This window comes from Nelusetta ayraudi, unplaced genomic scaffold, assembly GCF_046127955.1.
Source record: "Nelusetta ayraudi isolate G7.1 ecotype Tasmania unplaced genomic scaffold, CSIRO-AGI_Nayr_v1 ptg000026l, whole genome shotgun sequence".
NCBI classification, from domain to species: domain Eukaryota; kingdom Metazoa; phylum Chordata; class Actinopteri; order Tetraodontiformes; family Monacanthidae; genus Nelusetta; species Nelusetta ayraudi.
Window position 1 is genome coordinate 8,930,610 of NW_027466076.1, and position 15,975 is coordinate 8,946,584.

General features: G+C 43.5%; 1 protein-coding gene across 11 annotated transcripts; it reads left to right on the forward strand.

Annotated features, from left to right (window-relative positions):
* Positions 1-202: 202 nt before the first annotated feature.
* On the forward strand, positions 203-15,269 carry rilpl1 (Rab interacting lysosomal protein-like 1). 11 transcript variants are annotated; one of them, XM_076029651.1, is made up of 9 exons: positions 203-792; positions 3,672-3,819; positions 4,876-4,994; positions 5,578-5,829; positions 7,118-7,291; positions 9,333-9,622; positions 9,705-9,809; positions 10,441-10,528; positions 12,114-15,269. In XM_076029651.1, exons 1-9 carry the CDS (start codon positions 505-507, stop codon positions 12,117-12,119), a joined length of 1,470 nt encoding a protein of 489 aa, XP_075885766.1. In that variant the 5' UTR covers positions 203-504; the 3' UTR covers positions 12,120-15,269. The 11 variants fall into 11 exon arrangements, 10 of the variants coding, with proteins under 10 accessions (XP_075885766.1, XP_075885768.1, XP_075885764.1 ...); XR_012927082.1 differs by lacking the exon at positions 10,441-10,528 and having other exon boundaries at positions 204-792; positions 12,114-13,285; positions 14,753-15,269; XM_076029653.1 differs by lacking the exon at positions 10,441-10,528 and having other exon boundaries at positions 204-792; positions 9,333-9,383; positions 9,468-9,622.
* The last annotated feature ends 706 nt before the right edge of the window (positions 15,270-15,975 follow it).

Below are 15,975 nucleotides of genomic sequence, written 5' to 3' on the forward strand. Positions count from 1 at the left end.
CAGAGATAATAAAATATATATTGCAATAAAAATTAAAACGCAAACGCAAACACGGATCAAAACCTCAATGGGAAGCTTCAACTGTTCTACAAAAGGAAACTATTACGCTGCCATGCAAATACAAAAACATCACACAGCGAGACGTCCGCGAGTCGGGATTTTATTTTTGAAATATCCAACCGGATGTGGGTTTAAAAACGCCAAACTTAACATGTCAGCAGAGAGAGGTGACAGTCAGGACGGCGTCAGGCCACAGCGCACGATTTATCCCAAACTCCGTAAACTACCGGCCAGCGCTCAGCCGCGGATATGGAAAAGCGATCGTTTTCCCACCTTATGATAGTTTCCGGTGTTATGTGATTGCCGGTAGCTCGCGACGCTAGGGAGTAGGTAGAGTTTAGCTAACTTTAGCAGGATTGTTCCACCGGCCAGCCAGGGGAAGTTCACTGCGCCGAGGGGGTTGAAAATAATAGGAAAGCGCGGAGGGCCGGAACACATCCCGCCATGGAGGACTCGGTGTCGGGCCTGGAGAAGAATGTGGCTGACCTCACGGTGATGGACGTGTATGACATCGCCGCGGTGGTGGGCCAGGAGTTCGAGCGGATCATAGACCAGCACGGCTGCGAGGCGCTGTCCCGCCTCATGCCCAAGGTGGTGCGCGTGTTGGAGATCCTGGAGGTGATGGTGAGCCGCAGCAGCATCAGCCCGGAGACCGAGGAGCTGCGGCTGGAGCTGGACAAGCTGCGGCTGGAGCGGCTCGACCGGCTGGAGAAGGAGAAGAAGCACAGGAAGGTGGGAGCACCGCGCCGTGACAGGCATTATTTGTGTTGTTGTTGTTGTTGTTGTTGTTGGGTGTTTTTGTATCCCATTCTCAAAACAAACAAACAAACAAACAAACAAGCCCAGTGCAAACCCTGTTGCAAACACAGTGCAACAGTGCCACAAGCTGGCACCAGTGGCGGAGACAAATGTTTCCTTGGAGTGGCAACAAGGATGAGATCATTATTACTCACGTGCATGGGGTGGCAATAAGTGGATACCTGAAATACTAGTTGTTACTGTAGTTTTTGTCTTTATTAAATGTTTTCAGGGTGACCTTATAACAGTCGGCCTGTCCCTCTTCCTATGAATTAGAGGACACCAAATCTTCACCAATGTTAATATTAATAATAAACCTATAGTAGCGTGTTCTTACTGCCCTAGGGTTCGGGCTAGTGTTACTTTGTTTATAAAGTTATTCTTTGAGTGTCTTGTTTCCACCAGGAACAAAATCCAGGCCAATCATTCAGTCACAAATACATTCTGCATACTAAATACATACGTGTGTTAATAAATACAAAAAAAGATGCTGTCGATAAATGAACGAAAAAAGAACTCCAGATGCTTTAGTGCGGAAGTATGAAGTCTTTCGTCAAATTACCCCGGGGTGACCACAGCCACCACTACCCACCATGTTTTTCCATCCCTGCCTGCCGCAGGTGGAGAGGGCTCTCTGATCGTTATCTTGTCATGAAAGCACTGGCAGCACCTTGTGGTTAATGAAAATCCCCATAATTATTGTGCCTCTACCCACTCCATTCAGATTATCACACGCCGAGAAGGCTTTTGTACAGTGAACGCCGAGTTCAGCACTCGCAGTAACTCTGTTTTTGTATAATTATGAAGCAACACAAAATATATAAAGAAACTCACACTATAATGAGACATAACAGATTATTGTCATATGTGTAGAATTTGTAATTTTCATAGAAATTGGGATTATTGTGAGCTCCCGTTGGGATCATACATATATTCCATCATGACAAACTTACATCAAACTTCAGCACATTGGGATTGGGAGAAAGTATTGATATATGCAAGGTAGGGATGTTGACATTTAATCGATTATTGATTAATTGTCAATTAAGAATTTAATTGATTAAGTTAAATTAGTTGCAATTAATTGAACATTTTTTACACGGCTGGTTAATATCATTATAACAGTGCAGTGGCAGGAAAGAGCCACTTTTTTTTTTTTTAAGTTGAAATGTGACCCATTAGAAGTCAACTTAAAGTCAGGGAATAAATGTTCAGGGTGTTTTTACTGTTCTATAATGTAAAAGAAATGAGTCACATTGGACCCTCAAAATTATTTAAGGGTTAAATAATGTGTTCCTTACACATTTTTCATTGTGAAATTTAGGTTCTTTGGAAAAATCACAGCTTATCAGTTAATTGTTAATCGATCGATGAGGTCAATCAAACTCACTTATAATTTGCATCAATAATGCAAGGTTCATCTCTCAGGTCATTTACTGCAGTACGTGATGCTGCACATGGTTTGCAACATGCCAACTCGCTCTCTGTTCCAAAGTACACCCCGCTCCATCCCCTGAAATGCATTGATTGTGCCATATACAGTGTCAACTATGATGCAGGATTCTTCCATAACTGCTGGAAGAAATTACTTGAATTCCACAGCAAATAACCCCCCCCGCCCCGAAGTTCATTGCAACATATATTGCCTCAGGTGTAGCTCTTACAGCAAGCCCCTTAATTGCTGTCCCTGCTTGTTTTGCTATGAACGCTGATCGTTTCCTCGACTCAGCAGGAAATGCTTCCTCCTTGTACTCTGTTTTGCGTCTGCCGAGTTTAAGATCGCTTCCTGTTTGAGATTCCATGGGAACAGACACTCCCACAGACGGCGACTCGGGGGAGGATTTAAGAGTCGAGCAGCGACAAAAGAGCTTCTTCCACCGGGCGAAGCTTCCTGAATTTCACAGGAGCAGCTCGTTGTCATTGCCCCAGCTGTGAGTCAGACTCCGGGCTGCTGTAAAAACAGTTTAGTGGTGAGCTTCTCGTGACTGAGTCACTGTGGACGCAGCTCGCTGGCTCACTGATTAACTGTGTCCCATGAGTGTAAGGAACCTTTCGGACGTGGCGGCTGCAGCAGTGGCACCGATCCCAACAAATCACAATATTTTTGTTTTGCGAAGATTTTTTTCCTATTGTTGCTATTTAATGCGCTGTTGCTAATCGCTATAGCTATTCTCTCTTTTACAACTTGAAACTTTTCTTTCTCTCTCTTCTTTACTTTTCTTTTGTGTTAAGACAGCTGAAAAATGCTATTAATATTCTCTTATTAGCTTGTGAGATCATTTGCTTGTAAATGTAGGCCACTGTCACTTTGTGAAAATTGTGTCGGTTTCGACAGAAAGCGTTGGTGGGATTGTCGAGAGTCCACTTCCAACACATGGCATTTCCGAGGTGGACAATGATTAAACTGAAGTCAGAATTCACACCACCGCATTGTTGTGTCAAACCCTGAAAAGCTGCCATTTGAAATGGGACGGTTTCAAGCCAGACGGCAGCCTGCCTGTTGACTTAAAATCCAGATGGGAATGACGATAAGAGCTCCGGGGTTGAGTTCGCCGCGGCTGTTAAGTCATGTGAGGCCAGAGTTTGATCTCGGAGCACAGCGGAGCTTTTCTCTTCGCCAACATCAACAGCGGCAAATCAAAATGAATAAATAAGCGGAGAGAAACTAATTACAACTCCGTTCTTCAACAAGCTTTGTACTCTCGGAAACCCGTTTCTCTTTTCCACAGATTGGCTCTGACACATTTCGATATGTTTGTATGTTAAGTGATTCTGACATTGGTGTGTGTGTGTGTCTGCATGTGTGAGAGCAGGAGCTGGAGCTGGTGGAGGATGTCTGGAGGGGCGAAGCTCAGGACCTCCTCACTCAGATTGCGCAGCTGCAGGAGGAGAACAAGAGCCTCCTCACCAACATGTCCATCAAAGAGCCCATGAGTGAAGAGGACCTGCAGAGGCACGAGGGTGAGGGCCGTGCACTGCAGCCCCCCCCCCCCCCCCAACCCAGGCACAGTTCTAAATTGACACGGTCTTAAGGCATACGTGAATGCTGCAGGAGTGATTCCAGAGGAGTTTTTGACTTTTGCTAGTCAATTGCTGGAGGAAGTTAAAATGTTGAAACATTCTGTGGTATTGCAGCTGGCAATCAGCAGTGAGTGAAAAAATATAGACGTATGATTTAGGCGTGGGAATCGCTAGGTACCAGACCATTGAATTCGATTCCGATTCAGAGGGCTACGATGCAATTAATCGCAATTAATCGAGAATCGCGATATATCCCAATTCTATATTCATTTCATATACATATATATGTATCTCGATTTATCCCAATTCATATATATATATGAATTGTGATAAATTGCGAGACACACACACACATATACATACATATATATATATATATATATATATAGAGAGAGAGAGAGAGAGAGAGAGAGAGAGAGAGAGAGAGAGAGAGAGAGAAAATTTCCCAGTTTCCCAATTCTATTGTTTTTTTCCTGCATGTTAGCTCTGTTAGCAACAACTCTGAGCTTCCTGTTGGTGCAAAGAGCATCACTTGACACAGCACCAAAAGACTGCTGAATATGGACAACAGTAATTAACAGCAGGAGTATTTACATCACTGGTGCGTGCGTCATCCGTTGGGGATTCTTTTTTTCTTTTCTTTTTTTTTTAAATGCTTATTTCTCTTTTTCTGGTATGCTGAGGGCCTGTCACACACAAACACATGCACAAAGGGAGCTTTCTCCGCCATCTGACGGCGAGCCAGCCTCGTCGCCGCATCAGAGCCTCTCCCGCCGGTCCACACAGAGGCCGCAGTCACGCCGAGACGCCCGCAGACAGACCGGGCTCAGTGGCACGAGCGCACCTGCGAAGAGCCGCGCTCGCGCACGCACGCAAATTGAAGAGTTCCCTCCGCGCAAATCCGCCCGCTGGCCTTCCCCCCGTCGCCCCCCACCCCCGACGAACAATGAGCGAAGTGGAAGCCGCTGCCATGTACCGCTGTGTTTCCCTCGGCAGGTATGTCGGAGAGGGAAAGGCAGGTGATGAAGAAGCTGAAGGAAGTGGTGGACAAGCAGAGGGACGAGATCCGAGCCAAGGACAGAGAGCTCACGCTGAAGAACGAGGACATCGAGGCAGTAAGGCCGCACTCTCAATATAATATAATAATCGTCTGGATGTCTTCCTTTCCTTCTTTTTTTTCATTCCGTAGTCAATCTTATCACCTGGCTGAAACTGTCTCAACTGCATGTACACATATACAAGTGGCAGTGTTGAAGGTCCCGCATTATGCAGGATTCCAGTTTTCCAGTGAAGTCGGCCAGAAATGAGAAATCCCTCATGATTAATGGTATTTTTTGCTCTACTTTTCAGAAAGTGAGTGCTAAAACCCGGTCGGTGATGTCATAGAGGGCATCAATACCTCGTCTATACCATATCCAGTGTAGTGATGAGTTTCTTTGTTTTGGTCTCCTTCCAAACGTGTAAAGTTCAACAAAACATCAGTTTTAGCAGGAAGCTAACCAAGTATTTTTCCGATGGATAAAAATGCTATTTTAAAAATGTATCAAGTTTTTTTTTTTCTACGCAAGGCAGCTTTACTTGAGTCTCAGTTTAAACCTCTAACGGAAAAGTTTTTTGACTTCATATTTCCCACTGTCTACCCCACCAGACTAAGGTGAAAATCTCAACTCTCGCCTGTCGTTTTGTGCGTCCGTCCAGCTCCAGCAGCAGCAGTCCCGCCTCATGAAAATCAACCACGACCTGCGGCACAAGATCTCGGTGGTGGAGGCGCAGGGCAAAGCGCTGATCGAGCAGAAGGTGGAGCTGGAGGCCGGCGCTCAGGCGCAGGCCCAGGAGATCGGCGCGCTGCGGCAGGAGGTGGCGCGGGCCAGGGAGCGGCTTCAGGGGGAGCAGCCCGCTCAGGACCCCCAGGAGGAGGAGGCGCCGGCTCTGCCGCCGTCACCTGCGGAGGTAAGCTGCCGGTTAGCTCCTCCCAGTTCCGACGCGACAAACCGATGAGCTGGAAGATTTTTTTTTTTTCCACAAATCTTTATTTAGACCAAACAATACGGCCGCACACTCGTAACCTTGTGCAAATATTCATTTATTTTGAAAGCTTTCGGTCCTTCCGACCTTCTCCAGGCACAGATAGACAACCAGTGACTGTGGCTGTATGCAAAGGCGCTGTGACCGTCACCTCGCCTGATTGTGTTAATGCAATACACCTGTGCAGGCCTGGCAGAAGCCAACACAACATCAAGGGCAATGTAGTCCAACTGGGGAACTTGTAGTCCCAAGACAGGTATCACCTTGCACAGGGTCGACTCAAACCAAAATACATATACAACATAACATCCTTACAACAATATATCCATACATCAAAAAATTTATTTTTTTTTGTTGTTGTTGTTGTTTTTGATACCTTGTACAGGGTATAGTATCACGTCAGTGATGTCACTATATGTCAGAACTAGGGATGCAAAATAACGATTAATTCATTAATCGTTTGTCCATTGACCTTATAGATCAGATTAATTGCTAAGCGGCAATTTTTCTGGGGACCCAAATTTCACAACGAAAAATATGCAAAGAACACATTATGTTACCCTCAAATAATGTTGAGGGTCCAATGTGACCCATTTTTACATTAGAGAACTGTAAAAACACCCTCAAAATGTCTCTAATGGGTCACATTTCAACTTTTTTTTAGAAAAAAAAAGTTGTTAAAAATAACTTGTTCTAGGTATATTATGACCATCACAGACTGTACAGGTGAATTGTTCTTTTCTGCCACGACACTGTTATAATGATATTAACTACCTGTGTAAAACAATTTCAATTAATTGCGACAAATTTAATTTATTCAGTTAAATTCATAATCGACAATTAATCGATAGTCAATTAGTGGTTAACATCCCTAATCAGAACAAATTATACAAACATGACATACAAAGGAAAGAACAGATATTAAGCAACAGCAACAAAAAAAATAAGGCACAGCTTTTAATAGGAGGGTATTAATGAGAGGTCAGTAAGGTACTGCAGAGTATTGTTCCTTTTTTATTATCTATAAGATTCAATGTATTTGTGTGCAACTTGAATTCTAACAGAAATATTGGGAAGCTTAGAAGGGATGTGGAAAATATTGCTTCATGTGAATGAAATTAGAATGAAAGGCAAATAGAAAGGTTGATGGGATGAGCCGGGAGAATAACCGTCGGTCCGACCCGCGGATGATAAATGTGTGACCTGTTCCCAGCAGCGTCCTAGTTCTGCTGCGGTGCCGCTCAGGCCTCAGGGCTGGTCAGACACACCTGACCCGCCGTCAGACACACCTGAGCCAGCCTTGTCCGGGTCCGACCCCGCCCCCGCCCCAAGAGCCTCCGGTGCGGAGGGTCACGACGAGGACGAGGACGAGGCAGCGTGGCTTTGGGTAACGGCGTGTCGAGTGTAGTGAAATTGATTTGGAGTGGTGTGGTTGCACTGAGAGCTTAATGAGTAACCGACTACTAACCCCGCGTTGGAGTTGTGTGGCGAGCGCTGCAGTGGAATTAGCGTGGTTGTTTCTAGAGCCGACAGACAGACAGGCAGGCAGCAGGCAGGCAGCAGGCAGGCAGGCAGGCAGGCAGGGTGCGTGGGTGACGCCACCGCTGACCTTTCTAAAAATACAGCACTTCAGCGGCTCGGCCTTCTAACAGCACTTGGACTCGTCCCCGAACACATCGTGACTGTCAACTGACTGTAGAAGAAGCGGTACGTTGATAAGGTTCAACTGAAATGAAACAAGCTTGTTTGTTTGTTTCTTTATTCTGTAAATTTTAACTATTCAATTATTTTGTAAATTCAGTAGGTAAAAATGATCGTGCATTCAACAGGTTTAAAGGTCCCATATTGTGCCAATTTTCAAATATTCATTTTTCAAGTCATACCCCACTGATGGAGCTTCATGTGATTAATCATAAAATTCTATGAAAAAAAAACAAACTATTAAATATAAATATAATATATATATATATGTATATAATACATAGATACATAGATATCAATCCGATATCAGCATGCAAATGTAACATACTTTCATTATTTATTCTGTAGTGTGGAATGTTAAAAAAGGCAGCATCAAGTGATATTACTCAAACAAAGAATAAGAGTCAAAAACAGTTGTATTGGAGAACATACCACTTATTATTAACAATTATTTAAAAAAAAACTGCGGAATAGAAAAAATAAATGAAAAAATAAATCAGGAGGCCGTGAACAATGACCCAAATAACTCACAGTGCAAACAATTCAAAACAAATTAACAAGTTTACTGCTCGTATATTCTGAAAACAACTGAGAGCAGGAACAAAAAAAAAACAGCAAAACAATATTGTCAGTTAACTAAGCTCGTGATGACCCTGACTACTCCATCTCCACTTTCTGCAGACCGAGCATGATGTGGAGATTCTTTTTTCGCCGGAGTAGAATGGACCGCTTTCTATCGGAGTGTTAATATCGGGAGACTTAAGGTGACGTCCGATATAATTCGATATTCCTTTTTTTGCTGATATCGGACCGATATCCGATATCAATATCGGATCGGGACAGCCCTAATATACAGTACATATATATATATATATATACATCTGCATTAACAGTACATTTAGCCTGCTGTTTGCAGCCTACCGCAAAATGCTCCAAGCTCGTTGCTGCTAAAGGCGTCGGTATCTGTCCCAATTTAAACACCACAAAGGGCCGATTTGCACCACTGTTCTGGCATATCTGTTCTTAACAGAGGGACAAGCAAATTCATTCATTCATTTTCATTTACTGATTCATTCAAACAGGTTTCGAGAAAAAAATAAAATATGAAACCATGCTTAGGCAAGAGAAACCAAAAGCAAATGTGATGCGACAACTCTATAACAGTCTGTGGTGTGTGATGAACAAGAAATACATTTTCTCTCATTCCTGGGGATTTTGTTGACATTCTTGTAAGAAAACCTTGGGAAAGTGGATTTTGAATAATATGGGACCTTCAGTCGTAGCCTGACTAAAGCCTTGACTTATAGCAGAGTGTCCCTGTTGGAATTCTGTAGCATTCAATTTTTACTCCAACTTCTGTCTCGGCCATGCATAAAAACAATATTGTGGCATTTTGCATATTGTAATTATTTTTTACATTACTATTTGCAAATTGATGTAAATAGAAGGAGACTAGAGGAGCTACCAAAGAAGCTCACAGGATGGAAAATCTCTGCTCGATCAAAGTAATGTCAGTTGGACATTGCTCTGGTGTTTATCGTCCTGATATTCCTGCCCAGTGCATGAGCATGCGCTGCATACGCCTTCATTCCGGGAGAACCGCCAGTGTGCCTGCAGTGTGCAGAGTGTAGAAACTAGAGGCTGAGCGTAGAGGGAGGAGGGAGGGGCGCGCGAGCCTATTGGAACAGGGCCCGATGTCTGACTTAGAGTCCGACTCTGACCACCAGGAGGCGATGTGCGATGAGGACATGCCCGCTCTGTTCCAACATTTCACCAAGGTATCCTCAGCTTCTCTCCTCCACCGACCCCCCCCTCCACTGGCACGCTGCAACTGGCCGCGCTCTTGTCTCCCCCCCCACCAGGAGGCGCTGTGCGACGAGGAGTCGGCGGGCCCAGACCTGAAGGACCCCAACCGGCCCCGGTTCACCCTGCAGGAGCTGAGGGACGTCCTCCACGAGAGGAACGAGCTCAAGGCCAAAGTCTTCCTGCTGCAGGAGGAGCTGGCGTACTACAAAAGGTGCCCAGCGGTCAGAATATGAAGTCGTTGCGAAACGTGGCTTAATTTTTGACTGACCTGCTGAATTTTTCACCCTGGCAAGTGACGAGACGGAAGACGAGACTGTCACCCCCAGCACTTCACCCTCGCCCGAGCCGAGGAGTCGCTCTCGTTCCTCCACGCAGCCGGAGTCGGGAATCAAACGCCTGTACGTAAAAATACTACTGCCTCCATGTGTCAAACTAACCTCCACCCCTTTTAAATTACAGTGTTATTACCTATGAATACGTCCGTACACGCCTGGTCTCGACCTGAGTCCTAACTGTCCACTTGTGGCTCCCTGTACAGGAATACGCAATGTAAAAAACCAAATGTCAGTAAACACATTGTTTCCTAAATGTGTGAAATTTACAACACAAATATTGTTTCTCACAAAAATCGTAAATTAAATTAAACTAATCTACAGATTTATTTCTTTAAATGAAACATTCTCTGGAATATTCTCTGGAACATTAAATACTCATATTTTTTCTGGCTGTATTGGTTAACATTAGTGTCAGAATGGCCTCAGGTTTAATGTAGAAGAGGAAAGCAGACTGACTCTGACTGGGATGCCGTTTTAAAAGTTAAGACTCATTGTGACATCTTGCAGATCTTATATGAAAAATAAAAGAGATTTACCTTCTTCTTTAGTTTTATTCTGGCGATCAAATCAAAAAAATCTCATAAAACTCAGAGGTCAGAGGTTGACGTGGTCCCTGTCTCCCCTTGTTCGCCCCCTTTCTCTCCCCTCTTCCCGTGCCTGTGTTTGTGTGTGTGTGTGTGTGTGTGCGTGACAGGATCTTCACAGCCATCATGCCAATGGTGGCGGCTGGTTTGATCCCAGATGACCCCTCTTTACAGCCAATCAGACGCCTTGCCTCGCTTGTACGTCTCCGTTAAACGCGGTCGCGGCCTTCAATGTCTGGCTCCGCTAACGGCCTCCGTCGACCTGCATGTGCTGTGTTGCCGTCCCAGGATCTGATTGGCTGATTATGGGGCTGTCCCCTCCCCCTCTCTCCCCCCCACACTGACCCCAGTAACAACTTGACATCTGCGATCTAAACCCTCAGACATTGGCTTCGTAGCTTACACCAGTCAGTGACTGCCCAGCACTATTAATAGACAATAAAACCACGAGGTGTCAGACTAAAGGTATTAAAGGTAAAAAAAATAACAATAACTTGACTCAAACTGGGATAAAATGTGTTTGATTTAGTGTCACATATTAATGCAAAACTAAAATGCCTTGAAAACAGATCAATAAATATAAAAACTCAGGACAGGATCAGAAAACAGTGTGGACCTAAACGAGGAGAAAAGAAAAGGTTGCTGCCGGCATTTTACCAGGATCCTTGGGCACTGATGTGCTCATACACACAGCATATCGCACCGTTATACTGACAAATACCACCTTTTAGATTGGGTAAATTAATGCATTCCAATTACACAGTGGTTTTACGCCCACTGGCACATCACTTTGAGCTTCCATGTATTTATTTTCCATCTCCGCCTCCAGTCGAGCAGCCGTGAATGACTCATTATCCTAAAAAGCCTCCTGGAAATGTTGCGTGTTTAGCCCTCTGTTTATAGCCACCTGCAAAAATACTCTTTTAGCTTCTTGCTGAAAGTGACACTTTGTGAGCACCCCCCTCCCTCCAACACCTGGTGTTGAGGCATCAGTGAGGCAGGGGGCCCTTTTTGACATCACAAAGATTTCAATGTACAGAACTATGTGCACTCTAGATGTACAGGATGGATTTTTCACAGATTGTTTTTGTTGAAAAAAGTGAATAGTGAATTTTGCCTCAAATGGGACTTTTTTTTTTGTCCAAAGCCACTGAGGTGTTTGGTGTTATCTTAAAATGTTCTTGTTATGCTGACATACATTAATCAGATCATTTTTTGGTTTGGTCGCCCAGATTCATACTTGCCTCTGGCCTCACAACTGGGTGAAAAAGTAATGGAAATAATTAACCTAATCTGTCTTAAAAACTTTACTTTGGATGCTTGAGATGGCCTGAGTGAGCATCTACAGTATTATATTTTGTTTCTATTTTTTTCACTGTTCAAGCACTGCGTTGTTTTGAAACAATCGCCTACATCTGTTTAAAGCGGAAAACGGCAACAGGAATGAGCTGCAAACCGTCCCTGTTGACTATTTGGTGCAACAGCAGCATGAGTCAGTCGGAAACCGGCATTAATCATTTGGACACGCTGGGCGGAATTTATTTTTTTTTTAGCACTGTGGTATATCAGTGGGATGTAACAGTGGAAATCGACACATCCTTGGACGAGAAGAGAAAACGAAAATAGCCGTTGCAGCAGCAGGAACGGCGCCCTGCGAGGATGTCACAACTTTATATTTATTGATACTGGTGGGCTGTAAAATGTAACACGCTAACGTCACAGGTCAGATGATGTCGTCAGGCCGACATACTGACGCTCTTCTGTCTTCCGTCCGTCCTCACAGGTTTAGCTTCTTCTCCCGCGACAAGCAGCGCAGCTCGCAGCGGGCCGCGCACCTGGACTTCGGCTCGTGGGCGGGGAAGGACGACGTGTACACGGAACAGGCCCAGGAGGCGCTGCAGCACATGTGAGGGGCAGCCGAGTTCCCGCAAAAAAAAAAAAAAAAAAATCAATCCAAAACTCCGAGCACTCCGATGTCTCGTCGCCCAACGCTGAAACGGTGATGCGACGGAAAGGGAGAGAAGGCGAATGGATGACTTTGACTGAAGCTTCAGCTTAGGTAAAGAAATTCTCCAGAGTGGAAAAAAAAGGAAAATATTTAATCACCTGAGAACTGCACTACGCATCAGCGACTAATGGCACATACAGATTGTAAAATGAAATGACGAACAGCGGTGGCCAAACTTATTTTTTTTAGTTGAATCGGCCCTTTTGGATAACCCTGAAACCAATGAGATATCTAGAAAGTCATCATCATGCTGCGTAAACCACAGAACAGAGCCGCCAGCAGGAGATTCAGGTCATTTCCCTCGCGAGATAAACAAGCTCGGCCCATTTCACTGTCGGTGTCGCACAATCTCCTTCTTTCTCTGAAGAAGCCAGACGACCCGCGTGACCAGCGCCAGGTGGGACTGTGGTTGGGCTGAAATAAATAGGCCAACAGCGTTGGGCCAAATTATTAGGACACCTGACACAGCTGAACACATGCAACCTTTTTTTTTGTAGCCTCCAGAGCACAGCAGGTATCAAATAAGGCGAGCCCTGCTGTTTGTATGCACTTTAATAGGTGATCATATATGTGATTGCACCTGATTACACAGCTGTACACTCTGCTGTGTTCGAAGACTCGTGCATTGGCATCTACTTGAACACAAAGACACTTTGACAGTGTGACTGAACCCGATTGTGTGACACTGACAGTGAAAGAGGGACGGCTTATTTTTGTTTTTTTTTGGAAGGGAAATAACCTAAATCTATGGCGGCTTTAATTTCTGGTTTATAAAGTATAAGATCTTTGTCGATATTTCATTCGATTTATTGACATTTTCATTCTTAGTCCTCTAATAATGCTCTAATAACTCGGGGCCACCGCCTTGTTTGGAGGGTGAAGGTTTGAACAGAGTCAAGTTGAAGGATGGAAGGGAAACGTCGCAAACAGAGGTGGACGAAGGGTATGTGAGTATGGCGAAGGAAGCGGTGGTGTGAAGGAATGGGACAGAGACATCTACAAAAACACAGCAAAGCAAAAAAAAAAAAAAAAGAATCCAGAATTTAAAAGTGTGTATTAATTCAAAGAGAGTGGATTTTTATGATGACTGTTCTAGGAAAAAAAAAATGCCTTTGGTTGCTTTATCTGTTGTCAAACTGGAAGCAACGCTTTTGTCCCGCGCTAATTTATTGACCCCACCCGTCCTTGTCCGCGTGTGCAGTGCGTCGATCCGTCACCAGCATTTCACAAAACTATGCAGGCTCGTGTAGAAAGTAGGAATCCAAATGTGATAACGTGCAAAAGCAACAAGCGAATGCTTTTTATTATAATGCGCCAGAAAATTGAGCTTTAACAACTGAATTACTGACACTCGCAGAAAGCAAACTTCTTGTGGATTACCACCATTTCCATTCTACATTTAAACGGTGTCAATTACTGACGTAAAAGCTAAAAAATAAATGGATTTTAATGTTTTATATCAAAACTACACAGATGACCTTGTCTCATAATTTAAAGACTTCTGTAAGTAGTCAGTATTATAGCAAAAATAACCGCCAGTAACGCTTTTAAACAAGTCACCAGTGCCGAAGTTGCAGCTGCACGCCAACACTTTAATGTCCACAGCACCATCAGTGTCACCAGCTCGACCGGACCTGCAAATAACACACAACTGCCCTTGTGGTCATAAAGTCCACAGATGCAGTTGGTAGAATACCATTTATTTTAATAATGATTAATAATTAACATTATTTAAATCATCTTCAGCGTTGCCTCTCTACTTTCAATATTTCACTGCTTTGTAATTGATATACTGAACAAACTCGCTGTTTGATTTGATTAGATTAGATTAGATTAGATTAGATTAGATTGATAAAATGTAGATTAACACGAGGTAGCTGTTGTTAAGAATCGTGAACGCCTTCTCACCGTTCTAAAAAGAAGCACATTTTACTACTGAAGGCTATGAAGAGACCTGAAGAATATTCCGAGGAGCACATTGGTTCTCTTCGCCGCTGCAGCTAACATGTAGAGAGAGGGCAGACAGCACTGTGCACTTGCAAGTGGATTTTTTTTTTTTTTTTTTGGTGAAAACTAACAAGGGAAATAGACGCAATGTTGTGTTCACATGCGGCATTTACACAAGGTCCGATTTATAAACTGGTCTCAAATCCACATTGTGTAACTGTTCCGGTCAAGTGTTGTTAAAGGCCCAGTGTTGTTGGGATTTAGCGACATCTACTGGTAAAATGGCATATTGCCTTTTTCTGACGTCGTACTTATATTGGACATATTTCTTCCACCAGCTACAGTGTTCAGGAAAAATCCTAAAACCTGAGCAGATCCATCTGCCCTTAACGGAAACGCAAAGATACTTATTTTAGTTTATTCTAACAGATAACATCCATATTCTGTTGCATTTAAATGTCACACAGTGGGCCTTTAAATCCAGCCTGTGCCAAAGAGACGTGGCTAAACACAAAGTGGTTGCAGCTGAACGCTGCTGTGCTTCACTTGTGAAAACCCTGAGAGATGTTTGTCGCTCCTGCTTCTCCACGTTTACATTCAATTACAGCACTGATGGCCCCGCAGCCAGCTTTGCACCATAAAGCTGCGATCGTGTTTTAACAAGTGTTACTAATAAACCCTACAGACGCTGGACAAGGACAACGATGAGATTGAGGGCTGTCTAAAAAAAATGAGAAGCAGCTATGCGTTTGATGTATATTTTGAGGCGAAACAATGCTATTTATTGCAAAAACTCTCGTATTGAGGACAACACGGTGTGGAAAATAGTGAGACACTAAAAGGGAAATTGTCCATAATTGTCCAGCTCATTATTATTTTTATTTAAGTGTTTATCCCAACATTGTTCCCCTCCCTTGAAATGTAAAGATGTATATCAAACCTGCTGCCTCGTCCTTGATAAATAAAAAAATATGTAAACACTAACTGTGTAGTTCTGGGGGTGTCTTTTATTTGACTGTTTCCCATTTCTATCTTATCTTACCATTGGTCAGCCTAGGATAACAATATTTATTGCAATCACAAATGTAATGGTGTTGCTAAGCTATCACCCAACATAGCTAGCTAATGAATATATTATAGTGTTTTAGTCATAAACTTTTACAAATTATATGGACTTATAAACGTTACATAGACCACCAGTGTAAAAAAATACGTCCTTTTTTCACAGTTACAACACACATCTGCGCATCTACTCAAATTGTTTAAAGTTCGGTTATGACACCGGGTAGGCGGTGGTTGTAATGTGATGAGAGTCGAGTCGCGCGCGGAAACAATGGACAAGTTAAAAGTCTTGCCAACGGGAAAGAAGAGAACGACAGAAGTGCAAATGACGAAGGTATGCAGGTGTGTCATCTCAACAACTACTACTACAAATGCAATGAAACTGGACGTTTACTGTGGGTTAGCATGTATATGAGCCTTTCGGCATTGTTGCTAATTATACAAAAGAGTTTGTTGTTTTTCTTGCTGAATCAGTTCCTGTTTAAATTTGAGGCAGCATGTATGACATTAGGCTAATGGATATGGTGCAGGATGGTAGGATTTGGACGAAATAACATCCCATGGAGTTAAAAAAAAAAAAAAGTTTAATATAGCTTGAGATTTATTATATGGCGTAGCTTGAATAACT

Bases quoted from the DNA above. Each gene is read 5' to 3' on its own strand.
- rilpl1 (XM_076029649.1), top strand. From the start codon at position 505: ATGGAGGACTCGGTGTCGGGCCTGGAGAAGAATGTGGCTGACCTCACG. The intron at 5,830-7,117 runs GTAAGCTGCCGG...ACCTGTTCCCAG, and splicing joins TGCCGCCGTCACCTGCGGAG to CAGCGTCCTAGTTCTGCTGC. The intron at 9,810-12,113 runs GTACGTAAAAAT...CCGTCCTCACAG, and splicing joins GAGTCGGGAATCAAACGCCT to GTTTAGCTTCTTCTCCCGCG.